General features: G+C 39.5%; 2 protein-coding genes across 2 annotated transcripts; both read right to left on the reverse strand.

Annotated features, from left to right (window-relative positions):
* Positions 1 to 124: 124 nt before the first annotated feature.
* Pdss2 (Decaprenyl diphosphate synthase subunit 2) lies at positions 125 to 3,472 on the reverse strand. The gene is made up of 6 exons (XM_043420682.1): positions 2,837 to 3,472; positions 2,233 to 2,361; positions 1,820 to 2,021; positions 1,282 to 1,548; positions 1,030 to 1,185; positions 125 to 946 (listed from the first exon to the last, which is right to left on the reverse strand). The coding sequence occupies exons 1-6, from the start codon at positions 3,169 to 3,171 to the stop codon at positions 791 to 793; spliced, it is 1,245 nt and encodes a 414-aa protein (XP_043276617.1). The 5' UTR covers positions 3,172 to 3,472; the 3' UTR covers positions 125 to 790.
* Positions 3,473 to 4,020: 548 nt separating this feature from the next.
* On the reverse strand, positions 4,021 to 12,299 carry asp (abnormal spindle). Its single transcript, XM_043419350.1, has 6 exons — positions 12,073 to 12,299; positions 11,652 to 11,849; positions 5,721 to 11,496; positions 5,438 to 5,622; positions 5,232 to 5,351; positions 4,021 to 4,722 (listed from the first exon to the last, which is right to left on the reverse strand). Exons 1-6 carry the CDS (start codon positions 12,082 to 12,084, stop codon positions 4,480 to 4,482), a joined length of 6,534 nt encoding a protein of 2,177 aa, XP_043275285.1. The 5' UTR covers positions 12,085 to 12,299; the 3' UTR covers positions 4,021 to 4,479.
* Between the last annotated feature and the right edge of the window lie 735 nt (positions 12,300 to 13,034).

Consider the following 13,034-nt stretch of genomic DNA (forward strand, 5'->3'; position numbering starts at 1 on the left):
GTGTTGATCAATATATAACATTCGTATATATATATATATATATATTTATATAATTTTTCAATACTATCGAATACTCGTGGTTGTTAGTCTTATACATTTACAAAATATCATAAAAACTGCTCACTTTAGAAAATCTTTCACTGTTTTATAAAACAAAGCACAAAGTCTCATTTACATTTTTGTAAATCGGTATCAAAGTCTGATTTGATACAAAGTTATTACAACGTAAGATCCAATCATTTTTGGCATCAACAAGTATATAATAAGCAAAAAAGCACAAAAAACTTTCCATTGTCAATTTTTCCTTGCTTCGCAAAAAACAAACATTTCGTAAATAATTATTTGAAAATGATTTGTCCACAATGTAAATATATTTTGTGCGACCATCAAAATTGCAAATTTTATGGATCAAAAATTATTTTCAATCGTCCTCCATGATGATAAATAATTTTTTTTAAATCTGTTTGTTTTGTTATATTTCGCTGAAAACGAGTATTTTGAATATTTTTTCATTAGAATGGTGCCTAAGTCTGATTGTGAGTATCCCAGTCTTCCACCACAACATACAACTCCGTTCCATTGATAAAAAAAATATACATCAGCCCATCGACATTGTTTCATACGTCATCACCATTACTTCAATGTATCTTGAACAATTGACCCAAGATACGTTTGATATATTCAACGAATGCAAATTTGACGCTCTTGCGTCAAACTGATTTGTGCATCATTTTAATTATTTTTTTCCCATTCTATTTACTCACATCAGCCTATCCCCTTTAAACTTTTGCTAAAAATCTCCCATCGCCTCGATTATATTAGCGAGAGCTGTTCTCGCGTCGCTCTCCTGGAATACACTCAGGACTTGCATCGCTTTTTGCGAATGTTCTTTTTGTAACTCTTTTGTCTGCTCGATTCCAGGCCCTTTTGTTACGATTTCGTAAACCTTGAAAAAAAAATTACAAATTCATTGCCAAATGAAACATTAAAAAACGATCATAAAAAAAAAATGTTTCAAACACTGCAAACCTTGTCGTAATCCACATTTGCGACGGATTCAAGGCCTTTATCTATTTCTGTCAAAATAGAGCGATTATACTCGATGTGAAACATGACTGGAGCTGAGCACAGATTGAAAGGCGTTCCAGCGTCTCTGCTGATGAACGGACTGAGGTCCAAACAAGCCTGATTCACAAATAACCCAGCAATTTGAGAAATTACTTTCGTGATATCACTTCATTTTACAAATAAAAAATAAAGCAGCAAAAATTTTCAATTTACCTGCCATGCCAGAGCCAAATGTTTGCCAAATTTGTACCCCTGTGCTTGAATATCTTCGTTGTGTCCCGCCAATGTCAATGTTCCTTGACAAGATTTGCCTAATAATGCACCTGCACTCAAAACATTTTGGAGGGTCCATTCTCTAACTGCATAACCAGTTCGGTCCTGTGGCGGTTCTGCCGGAAGTGGATTATTTTGACTATCCCTTCGACCTACGAATTCTGCTTCTGCCAAGTCCCTAACAGCGCTAGACATTAACTCTACCACCTATAAAAAAATCATTACATAAACATTTTTTTTCAATCAACATACCGATCAAGCAATATTTTTTATTTAACCATTAAATCCTCAAATTTTATTGCTTCGAGATTCACGAGTTCTTGCCTTTGAAGTAAAAGTGTACAAACAATTGAAATTATTATATTTTACCTGATAAGAGTTTCTTTTTTAAATAATAAAATTTGACTTTAACTCTGCAATAATAGAAAATGCATTGACTTATCGAAACTTATTGTATTCACTTGATGTTTTTACTTACATCCTGGTTCCTTAAGTTGGCGAGCTCTGCGCTGCTGTTACTTAGCAAATAATCACCACTAAGAAGAGCAATTTTGTTACCAAAAGTCATGTCATTTAGTTCGGAAGCCTCAGGGTAAACACCAGGTTGTATGTTGACCAAACCTTTATGAACCAAGTGACTAGTTCTAATCATTTCCGTCACTTCTGCCAATGCTCTTTGGCTGAAAAAATTTTCATGAAGAAGGTAAATTCGAATGGACTGGAAATTCTCTACAAAATATATTTCAGACGGTGGGCGAATGGCTAAGCACAAAAATTTCTCTGGTATAAAATTGCTGGCACCTGTTATTCATTGCCAAATATCTCAAGTTGGAATTTAAAGGTATTCTAAAAAATACAATCTATAACAAGATACTGAGATAAAATAAATACCTGTGCAATACTCCAGCAGCCTTGTCCTCTTCCATATCATCGACGTGCAGATGTCCGGCAGCTTTTGATATCAGTAATACTATAAGACCCCAAGCTTGCATATTATTTCTTCCATTGTAAATTAAGCTTCTGTGAAAAATATAAAACAGCGATAATGAAAAATTAAATACTCAGTCCATTTGGTTGAAGTAGTCAAAATGTATTTTAGTTGAAATCCACAATTTTCAAGAGTATCAGCAGTTCCAACAATTTTTGAAGTTTGATCAATATATTCTTATTCTCAATCATGAAACAGGATTGAATACGCACGACGCTGAAGTTTGCAACGTCGGACTCCAAGGGAATGAATGAAAAAAAGATTTGTAACTCACCAATTTTTGATTTCACGAATCATTGGTGCAGGTTGAAAAACTACGAATTGCAAATTCGGCATAGAAAACAATTGGAGATTCACTGGAATTATTTGAGGGGTTTTTTAGAGCATTTCGTTGGACTCCAACGTTGCAAACTTCAGCATCATGAATACGCCAATAATACGAAAAATAAACTAAAAATAACTCTGATATTTTATGAATGAGTATAAAAACGTAATTTAGTAACGAACTTGGCAGTTTTGAGCAGTGGATGATTGGATCCAACGAGTTTTCTGAGATGAAGAGCAACATTGGCGATTTCATCGCTGAGTAACCATCGTAAGCTTAAAAAAGACGTAGGATAACCGACAATTTTTTCAGCTTCGGAGACCGCACGATTCCAATCGGGTTTTTGATTAGCAGCCACTTTAGTCCCATAATTTTTCGCGTCCTCGCAAAAGATTCGTCTACGAGGTGACGTTGGAGCACGATTTTCGATGCACAGAACATTATACCTGTCGCACAACAACGAAGACATTCCGTTGCTTTTTCGTAACATCGCCAAAAGTGACTTGTTTACAGACATGCTGTTTTTTCCTTTTCCTTTTTTTTTTATTCTTTCAAATTTCGTGTACGAATTCGTTGAACGACGAAGACACGACGCAGTTCTTGTGCTCTCAAAACGTTTCACGTATGCTTACATGTTCAACAGGTATTTTGTCCCAACGTACGACTTAATAAAAACTTTCACCTCTGACCTGAATTTCCCTGGTGTGTATAACCCCCTTCGTATCTACCGTAACGACGTGACGGAGCGTAGAGATTACATTCACGCTTCACGCGTGTCCTCCGCACTTGCCTCCATCGCTAATCCATCTCTCTCTCTCTCTCTCTCTCTCTTTGTCCTCCGCCCCTCCGCTCCGGCATGTTTTTGCGCGCCATTTGCCAATCAACAAAAAGGTAGGGATAGACATAATAAAACATTTCGAAAGTCAAAGTTACGTGTATACGGATGTGAATTTTTTTCTCGAATATACTACGCGAATAGATATCCGGGAAAGTTTCGGAATTTTTTTTTTTTAAATATCTTTTCAAAATTATATTCGTTTTCGTTTTAAAATCCCTTTTTTCATGTTCACAAAGGATCATTCAACTATTTTTTCTCTTTTGATTATCTTTCGAATTAATTTTTTTACGATTTTTCGAAATGTATACGAACTTCGCACAGTTCAAACTAGTATACAGTAGGATTTTTCATTATCAATTTTTGGTTAAAATTGCAGTCGAGGTTGCAAAAAAAATTAATTTTTTCAAATGTCAAACTTAAAAATCACATTGCTGTGGAATAATCTCATTATCCATTATATTTATTTCAATAAAACTATAATTGAAAGTGGAGGTTTGTTTTCTTGTAAAGCACATGATTTCTTCATCCTTCCTTTTACACATGCGTTTATTAAACGACTTTTTAATCAAATATATAAGAATACAAAAACGACTCGAAATGATAACATTTTGAATTAAAATTTTAAAAATTGATTTTTTTCACTATTATGTAATGAGGTTTTTGTCGATACGACGCTGCGCTATCCGCTTGTATGGACCAAAAACTCGGCAACGAACATTTTTCACTCTTGCCTACAGAGTTTTCCATCGATTAATCTTTTTTACATATGGGTTCATCAACATCTAATTCTCTAGTGACTTTTATGAAAATACAAAAACTAGTTGGAGCAATAAAGATTTACAATGTAAGAAAATACAATGCAAGTAAAAGTATGATTTTCTCTCAATGTAAAAATTACTCGTTTACACAATTTCAAATCTGTTGGACATAAACATTGCAGAGATCCATTATATTCTCTCTAACGCATTACTCGATGCTTCAAATGTATTAAATTGGCGCATCTATTTTCAATCTCTTCATTAGACTCGAAATAGCGTGGTGGACGGTTGTAAACAATCGTGGCCGATTATGTTTAATGCCCCAATCCGGCTTCGAATTCGGTAAGAGGGCAGTTTGTTCCCCTACCATTAATCTGTTAAAATTTCCCGCCGGAAATTTGCCCTTCTTTTTGTTTATCGTCACATTCAGGCTTCGTAATATCCAAGTTGTTCGGGAACAATTTTTCACAGCCTGGCGATTAAAAAGTAAAAATCAGCTTTTTATGTTTCCCATTTGCATTAAGGAGGGTGAATCATGAAATCAAAATAATCAGAATTTGATCAAATTTCGTGATAACATTCTTTGGCATCAAGTATACAAATACAATTTTTTTCAAATTTTTTTTCCACATGGCTATCGAATAATTGAGCGTTAAATCGAAGTTCTCATGCACGAGATGTATATCTCTATATACGTAAACTCTATGCTTATACACGTGAACTTTAGTGTTCAATTACTCGAGAGCTATGTGGTAGAAAAATCTAAAAAAAATGTATATTGTCTTGTATATTTTTAAAGAATACATTTATCAAATTTTATTAAATTCTTATCATTTTGAAATTTTTCATGTATTTAACATGGTTTAGTATGGCAACATTGTATCGTCGCGATCCACCCTCCTTAATATCGTATTACGAGTTAAAACTTTAACATTTACTCTGTTTTTCAAATTCCTCTTTCAACTAATTTCTATTACATACCGTTGCATACTCTTCATTTTCCGACAATAGCCACAATAATGTGGCCAGACGAAGAAATAGATCGACATGATGGTCGATCGCTACAGTCATGAGTCTCGCAAGAGTTTCCATTTGGTCGATCTGTGTTCGAATAATTATTTTTATTTAGTTTTTATGAAAAAGAAGTTCGTTTCTCCATCATTGTCAACAAGGGCCGAACAACTTACTCTGTGAATATAATTTTTTGTCTCTGGCAGTTTAGCGAGTGTAATCAAAATACTTGTGCAACGGCTGCAGACATCGAGCCATGGAATCGATCGATTTGCCATTGCAATCGTTCCATATACTTTGTTGGCAAAATTCATTTTGCAAAATAATATGCAACCCTCGTAAGACAATCTCGTTAAGGTATCTGAAATGGGGAAGAACGATTATTATTATTATATGGAAATGAAATAAAATTGAAAATTTTTTTGGGAAAGAACAAGCTAAAAAAATAAACAAACAAACCGAGATTAGTGAGGCAGACGAACAATTGTGCAATGGTTTTGCAATTGTCAAGAGTGTCCATGGATGCTCGCAATTTGAAAGCGACAGTTGCCGAGGGGACGGCAGCTGTGGCAGCCCTTTCGGAGCGTTCGCGGAGATCCTTCATGGCCACAGACTGGTTCATTCGTACCGAGTGTCCACGCCAAAGGCTCTGTATCTTTGTTGCTGCAGCATGTTCTTTTTGCAACTGAACGAATTTAGCGATTCTTTTGCGTTTCTCTTCCAGAACGATGATCCACCAATTTTCGATGGTAGAAACAGCTGTTTTTCTCTCTCGTAACCAAGCCTCGTGACGTTTTTTCTTGAGCAGAAACCTCCAGCGTCGTTGGAGCTTGACGATAGACGCAAGAGTTCGTAGATAATTTTTTCTGACTTGCGAAGCGATTTTGGTGGCTCTATATCGTCGCTGCAAAACGAGAGCAATGCGTTTTTTATCTTCGTATGTTTTCTTGCATTCTCTCATAACGATTATCGATTTCCACCATGTTTGTATATTTATCGCTGCCTCGTCGCGCAGTCGATGATCCATTTTTTTCCGCCACAATTTTTGCATCCGTATTATTATTGACCTCGTTCTCGCGTACTCGTTTCGAGCAACTTTGCATGCCCTGTTGGCTCGGAAACGTCGTTGTACCGTCAAAACCGATCCTCGCAAATTTTCGTAACTCTCTCGCACTTGACCGGCTAGTTTTACAGCTCGCCATCGCGTCTGCAGAGTTAATGCGGCATTTCGAACCTTCAAATAAGATCGTCGCTCCAAAATCATTCTCCAATTCGACTGCAGGACAATCGCCGCTCTCTTAAACTCCCCAAAGCGATTTCTAGCTGCTTCCATAGATTTTTTAGCACGCCACATTCTTTGAACGATAATCACGGTCGATCGTAACTCAAGATAGGTCCGTCTCGTTTCAAGAGCTTTATTATTGGACTTGTAACGAAGCTGCATTCTTATAGTCGCTTCTCTGAGCTCGAGGTAATTCTTACGAGCTTCGATGCAGAGCTTTCGCGCTCTCCACCTTTCCTGCAAAATAATAGCTGCGTCCTTCTGGTTTTTGTACTCTCTGGAAATTCTCAGCATTCGCCAATTCTTCTGAATGACAATGGTGGCTCTGCGTATTCTCGTGTAGTCGAAACGCGCCGCGCGACAGGCTCTCAGCTCGCGGAATCTATTTTGTATCAAGACACAGGCAGAACGATATTCGAGGAAATTTTTCCGTACTTCTCGAGCTACCGCAGTTTCTCTCCACCGTTTTTGCAAAAGAGATGCTGCTCTGTGTCGTCCGAGAAGATCAACGAAGATTCTTCTCTGACGAATCATTCGCCAAGTTGCTTGAACTTGAACAATGACTTTTCTCGTTTGCAAATACTCGAGTCTCGTTTTTCTTGCGATCAAAGTTGCTCGCCATTTGGTCTGAATGACTATGACATTTTGCCTGTATTTGAGATACTCGGATTGTTGATTTCTGCTTATTTGGAGGTTGCGCCACCAACTTTGGAGCTTCGCTGCCGCGTTTCTCTTGGCTATGAATTCACGACGAGCTGATCTCATCAGCAAAGCTCTCTCATACCAGAATTCAATTGTTTCCACGGCATGTTTCATTTGAGCGTAATCCCGCCGAGCTCTTTTCATCCGCCAAGTTTTTTGAATGACTATCGTCGCTTTCTGGAGATTTTCAAACGACCTGACTGCGATTCTGGTCAAACAGATGGCACGCCACCAGCGTTGGATGGCGACGCAACTCGTCTTTTGAGTTCGATAATGTTTCGCGATCCTTGCTGATCGGTACCAGTGCTGAATAACTCTGGATGCTCGAGCACATTTGCGAAACTGTTCGACAAATTCTTTCGTTTGAGAATATCTTCGGAAATTTCTCTGAATCAATATTGTAGCTTGTCGTCTCGCTCTGAAGCGATCCCTCTCGAAAAGCATTTTCTTCCGAGCGATTAACCATCTCTCGATCTCTCGAACGGCGTGTTTTTTCAGTAAATATTCATTGCGATCCCGCTTGAGCCGAAGACTTCGCCTCCACCAAGATTGAATAACGATCGTCGATCGTATTATTTGCTCGAAAGATTGCCGAGCTGTTTTCATCGATCGTAACGCTCTCCATCTCGATTGGACGACGATCGTTACTTTTTTCAAGGACACGTATCGCTGTAAATCTTTTCGACCCGCTTGTTTCGCTCTCCACAAACTTTGAATGGTTCTAGTCGAGTCCAATAGGTACAAATATCGAGCTCTTTCCTTCCTCGCTAGCAAGTAAGACCTCCAATGATTCTGAATAATTTCGACGGCACGGCGTTTAACTCGAAATTCTCTGACGAACGGCGCGCTCTCACGGTGGCGTCGGAACCACGTTTGAATAGAGATAGCAGCTTTTCTTTTCAGGATAAAATCCCTACGATCTCGCAGCATTTTCATTCTTCGCAGCCAGCAAATCTGTATCACTCGAATGGCTTCTTCCTCCTTCGTCCTCCGGCGTTTTCGCTCCTCTCGCAATTCCTCCGCGATTCGTCTCGCTTCGTGGCATTTCCAAGCGCGCTGTATCGTCGAAGCTGCATTCTCGCGACGATCCCGCAACAAGTTTCGAACTCTGACGTACCACAGGTTCGCTCGCCACCACCTTCGTATAGTATTTGCAGCTTTTTCGAATCTCGGACGTTGATACTTGTAAATAATTTGCCAGAGAAGCGAGAGAGTTTTCTCGCGATGTCCATCCGCGATGCTCTTAGCGTCTATTTCGCCGGTGATAGTGTATCCGCATCGCAGAAGAGCAGCGAGGGCCAAATCGACGTTGTACACCTTTTGCAGCCTGGAAATAGATGGAACACGACAGCGACAAGTTAAATTACGATCACCGGTTATCAATTCCATAACGCGACAAAGACGAACGCCATCGCGTAAATCCGTCGCGATTTCCTTGACGGCATAATCGTACTCATCGAGATAAGTTTGCTGGTGGGAAACGACGTAACCGTGAGTGCGTAAAACTTTGGTCAAGTCGCCGACGCCGCTGAGGACCTCGCGAGCGAATGTTAGCAAAATAGCGCGGCTGTCTTTGTGGCTCGCGCGTTTGTGAAAGAGGCACGGATCGTGACCGATGAGTTTGTTCCTTTTGGCATAATCAAGAAAGTATACGAGGAGCAAAAATTTCTTGAGGATAAATTTGTTCATGTGAAGAGAGAACGTCGAAAGTTTGAGGCTCAGTATTGTCGCGTGGGAATGAGTTTTAACGATGAACGGGTCGGAGAAGAATCTCGAGATGAGAAATCTCGTGAGACCGACCAAATCGTTGTTCGAGTGTAAAGGAATCGTTTCTCCGTAGACGGTTTCAAGACCGATCCGAAGCCAGAGTGGATTGTAACTCAAAAATAATTCGAGTATTTCCTTTTGCAATCCAATATCGCGATGCAAATCCCGGTCTTGTCGGATCATCAACGATCCCCGTTCGACGCAAACAGTGGCTTTTGACAATGCCGCGGTGACTTCCTCACGGCGAAACATCGCACAGGCTGCTTTTCTTAAAGTATTCAACCGCGTGTTCGTGTGGTATCTTGCTGAAACGGTTTCTCGGCTTTCCGCAAGCGCAACGTCCTCACGATTTCGACAAGATTGCCACACTTTGCCAACGTCCACGCGTATCGAATCTACATCGGCGCTCAAATGTTCCGGTGGCGTTAGAAGCTTGTTCAGCCATTTTTTGAACTCCATCTCTTGCTGATAAATCCATTTGTCATCGTAATACAGAGTACTCGTTAAAAATGGATCCTGCGTCGTCGTTGCTGCGAAAGGATCCGGATTACAAAATCTCGTGAGATAATCGTTCGGGTCGTGGAGCTGAACGCTCATTTCCTTCGGCTCGTTCCTCGTGCTCTTTTCTTTAATATTACTTTGGTTCAATCGGGCCAAGGAAAGATTCGCTATTCTCACACCGGGAATAGACACCTGGCCATGTTTTATAGAACAGTTCTTTTGCACTTTTTTTCGGAAGCTCGTTGACGGTTCGCTCAATTTTTTATCCTTGCGAACTTTTGTGCTCTTCGTCGGGGACACGCGTCTCGTTCGGTCCGGCGTCCCTAACGCCGAGATACACTTTTTTGGAGGCGATATCTCGAATCTACGAAATTTCGTTGGTCTCTCCTGGTTCTTAACGGAGGTCAAAGTTTTTGTTTTATTTAAAGGCACAAAAAATACTCGATCGGGTGACGTTTCCTCCTCGTTTATTCTATTCAGACTGATGCAACGTTTTTTTATCGATGACGAAGCTATCGAGGAGGTGAATTGCTCGTTTTCCGGCTTCGCCCATAAATCAGCTTCGAGAACTTGCTTCACCGAGACGTCGTCGTAGTTTTTGTACGGAGTGTGCGAAATACTCGTTCTCGACTGGAATTGCCCGGGAAGAACGTTGCGACATACGGGAGTTGATGAAAATGGGATCGATGAGATTTTCGATCCCGAAAGATGATTGACAGTTTGTTCGTTGGGTGAAGTAAGCTCGAAACTCTGAGACAACAATCGCGGTGGCCGCACAGTATCTAAATTTTTAGAACTTTTTGGCGATAGCTCGTAAGTTCCGTTGGCTCCTGAATTGTTTTCTATTTTTGAATTGCTTAAATCGAAGGTGTCGTTTCCAGCGAGATTCAACGACGAAGCTTCGTGCGATGCTAATTTTTCCACTGATCTCGTTCGATTTCCCGTAGAACAGCCATTCGGTGAAAAATTCCCATTTTTTCCACAGTTTGGGCCTTCAGGAGTGAGGAATTTCATGTCGTCTATCAATGCCGAAAAATCCGAGGGCTTGCGTAGATCGGAATTTTCCTCTTCAACTTCTGGCTGTGGTGACAACGAATCAGGAAAATTCTCATCTTCTTCTTGCTTATCTTTGGTTTCCTCTGTGAAAGTTTGACCAATCGATTTAACACACTTCCTGGTTACATAGGTTTCTCGACGAAGCATCGGCAGACCCACAGCTTCCGGTGATACCAAGGAGATGTTCTGTGGTGAAAATGACATTTTAGTTTCGATTCGCATCTGTCCTGTTGGAACATTCTCCTCCCCAGGGTCGCTGCGAGCTTGCAACGGTGTGAAATTGAAAGTTGTAGAATTCATGATGATGGAAAAGTTATGGTTTTCTTGCTGGCAAGTGTGAGTAGTTTGTACGCTGCCCTTTTCGTGTGGAAGTGTAGCTAATTCCGACGAAACAATACTCATTTTTTGAGGCGAAATTGAGGTCTCGGTGGTCGATGATATTCTTATATTCGGCCCTTCATCACGTGCTTTCAATGGAGTAAAACCAAATTCTGTTGAATTCATTATGTTGGAAAAATTGTGTTTGTTTCTGGAAAAAGTTGTGCTGTGTTGGACTTCAACAACTTTGCCGGTTGAACGAAATTTTGGCACATTCTCTTTGTCTGATAAAACAGTTTTTTTAGGTTCCCGAGCAACTGGCAATGAAACGTTTCGAGCAAGGGCCCTTTCATTCGTAGTGTTTGAAGGAGCGAGAACTCGGACTTTGCCCTTATTAGGTTTTTTCCCAATAATAGGAGCACTCAGGATTATTGCGACGTCGTATTTTATTCGCCGACTGTCCGTAAGCTGCAATGTATCTCTCCATGAACCGCCCTCTTTGGGTGTCCATGATATTTCAAGTTCGGCTTCACTCCCTGCCGAAACAGAGAGTTCTGATGCACTGAGAATTACCGATCTCTCAACAGGCGGCGATTTTGTGACGGTTACCTTGAAAAAAAAAATAAAGTATATTCTGAAAATTATTCCGGTTGACAAACTCAAAATGGTTCACGTTTCATTTTTTTTTTTTATCATCGCTAAGTATTTTTTCAGAAATTTTATTTTGGTGAACGATTGTATGAAAATGGATGAAAAAAAATTACCTCAAGGTTCCGATTGCTCGGGTTCTTGACCTTGAGGCTACATTTGACAGTGTTGTTAACAGTCGACTCAAGGTTTAAACGAGTCTGTGGCTGAAATGGAGCCAATGTGAGTTCATACTCCTGACGAACCTCGACCTTTTCTTTGTTATTTCCCTCTCTGATCTTTGGAGGTTTTTTTTCCTTAGGTGTGACATTTACCTGAAACCGTTAAGCGTGTTCATCGACAACTTTTATGATGGCGTTCATTCATTCTTAAAACACAACAAAATGCCAAAAATAAGTTTTATGCCTGTTTTCTCCAACCTTAATTTGAGTTTAAACTCGGTTCATCCGATCTCGAAACTATATTAAAAAATTTAACCGAGTTTGAACAGCGTCGGAGAAAACGGCCATTAGAAGGCGATAATAACGTCGGTCTTACTTGGAAAAACATTTCTCTACTTTTGGAGTGCCCGATTAAGCGATACGCAATATACTTCTCACTATTGAGTCAACATTTTTCACGAAATACCTACGCAAATACCATGATCACACAACACAGTATATTTCTAATGAACGTTTGTTTTTTTACTTTTCAATCGTTCTCTTTTTCAACGGTTTTCACCACTTCACCTCTCTCGACTCTCACGACACGAATTCAAATATTTTCCAAACATCCCACAATTCCACAACGGAATTTTCGTTCATAAAAACATCATTGGTGCTGCGTCAGGAACATAAAATTCCCTAGAAAACTTGCGGCTTATTGGTGCGTGCGCGCAAGTCAGCAAGCAAAGTGTAAGAAGGCGCCACCGTTCAGGTCAGTTCAGGTTTAATGCGTTTTGGAGCACTTCTTTCTCACTGTACTTGTGTCCATGGCTTGTAAGATGGTGTTTGTGTCAAATCCGTGTCAAATCTAAATTCCATCCCTCTCTGCTACCTATCAAGATTAACACTATATTACGATATATACGTTTTCTGTTTACAGTGTCAAACATAGTGTGAGTATAATAATAGTTGTGAGTATGAGATAAGAATAAAAAACTGAATTGGAACATCAATACTTTTGATATAATTCGTCTTTCAATCGAGTGTTAAATAAATTCAACAATTGAATAGTTATTATGTTTAAGTTCTCATTAGTGAATTATCAGTAATAAGGACAATACGTCATCGGATGAGTCATTATAACCTCTAGAGGATCGGAAAACCGATATATAGGATATCGACTCGCCCTGTGATATGAACTAATTTGCACTAATTTGGGCACTTATCAAGGGTCATTTTAACTTTCAAATCCCGACTGAGCGACTGTCTAAAAAGTGAAAAAATTTTGAATCTTGCCAACACATTTACTTTTGCCTAAAAAATCTATAGATCACAGTGATTGTCCTAGAGGTTAAA

Source organism: Venturia canescens, chromosome 5, assembly GCF_019457755.1.
Source record: "Venturia canescens isolate UGA chromosome 5, ASM1945775v1, whole genome shotgun sequence".
Classification (NCBI taxonomy): domain Eukaryota; kingdom Metazoa; phylum Arthropoda; class Insecta; order Hymenoptera; family Ichneumonidae; genus Venturia; species Venturia canescens.

What these genes read in the sequence shown, in the direction of transcription:
- asp (XM_043419350.1), bottom strand. An exon ending in CAAAAAATTATATTCACAGA is followed by an intron (nt 5,352 to 5,437) that starts GTAAGTTGTTCG and finishes ATTCGAACACAG; the next exon opens with ATCGACCAAATGGAAACTCT. An exon ending in AAAATGAAGAGTATGCAACG is followed by an intron (nt 4,723 to 5,231) that starts GTATGTAATAGA and finishes TTTAATCGCCAG; the next exon opens with GCTGTGAAAAATTGTTCCCG.
- Pdss2 (XM_043420682.1), bottom strand. Translation starts at nt 3,171, where the DNA reads ATGTCTGTAAACAAGTCACTTTTGGCGATGTTACGAAAAAGCAACGGA. An exon ending in ATTTGGCTCTGGCATGGCAG is followed by an intron (nt 1,186 to 1,281) that starts GTAAATTGAAAA and finishes TTTGTGAATCAG; the next exon opens with GCTTGTTTGGACCTCAGTCC. An exon ending in CAAATGTGGATTACGACAAG is followed by an intron (nt 947 to 1,029) that starts GTTTGCAGTGTT and finishes TTTTTTTTCAAG; the next exon opens with GTTTACGAAATCGTAACAAA.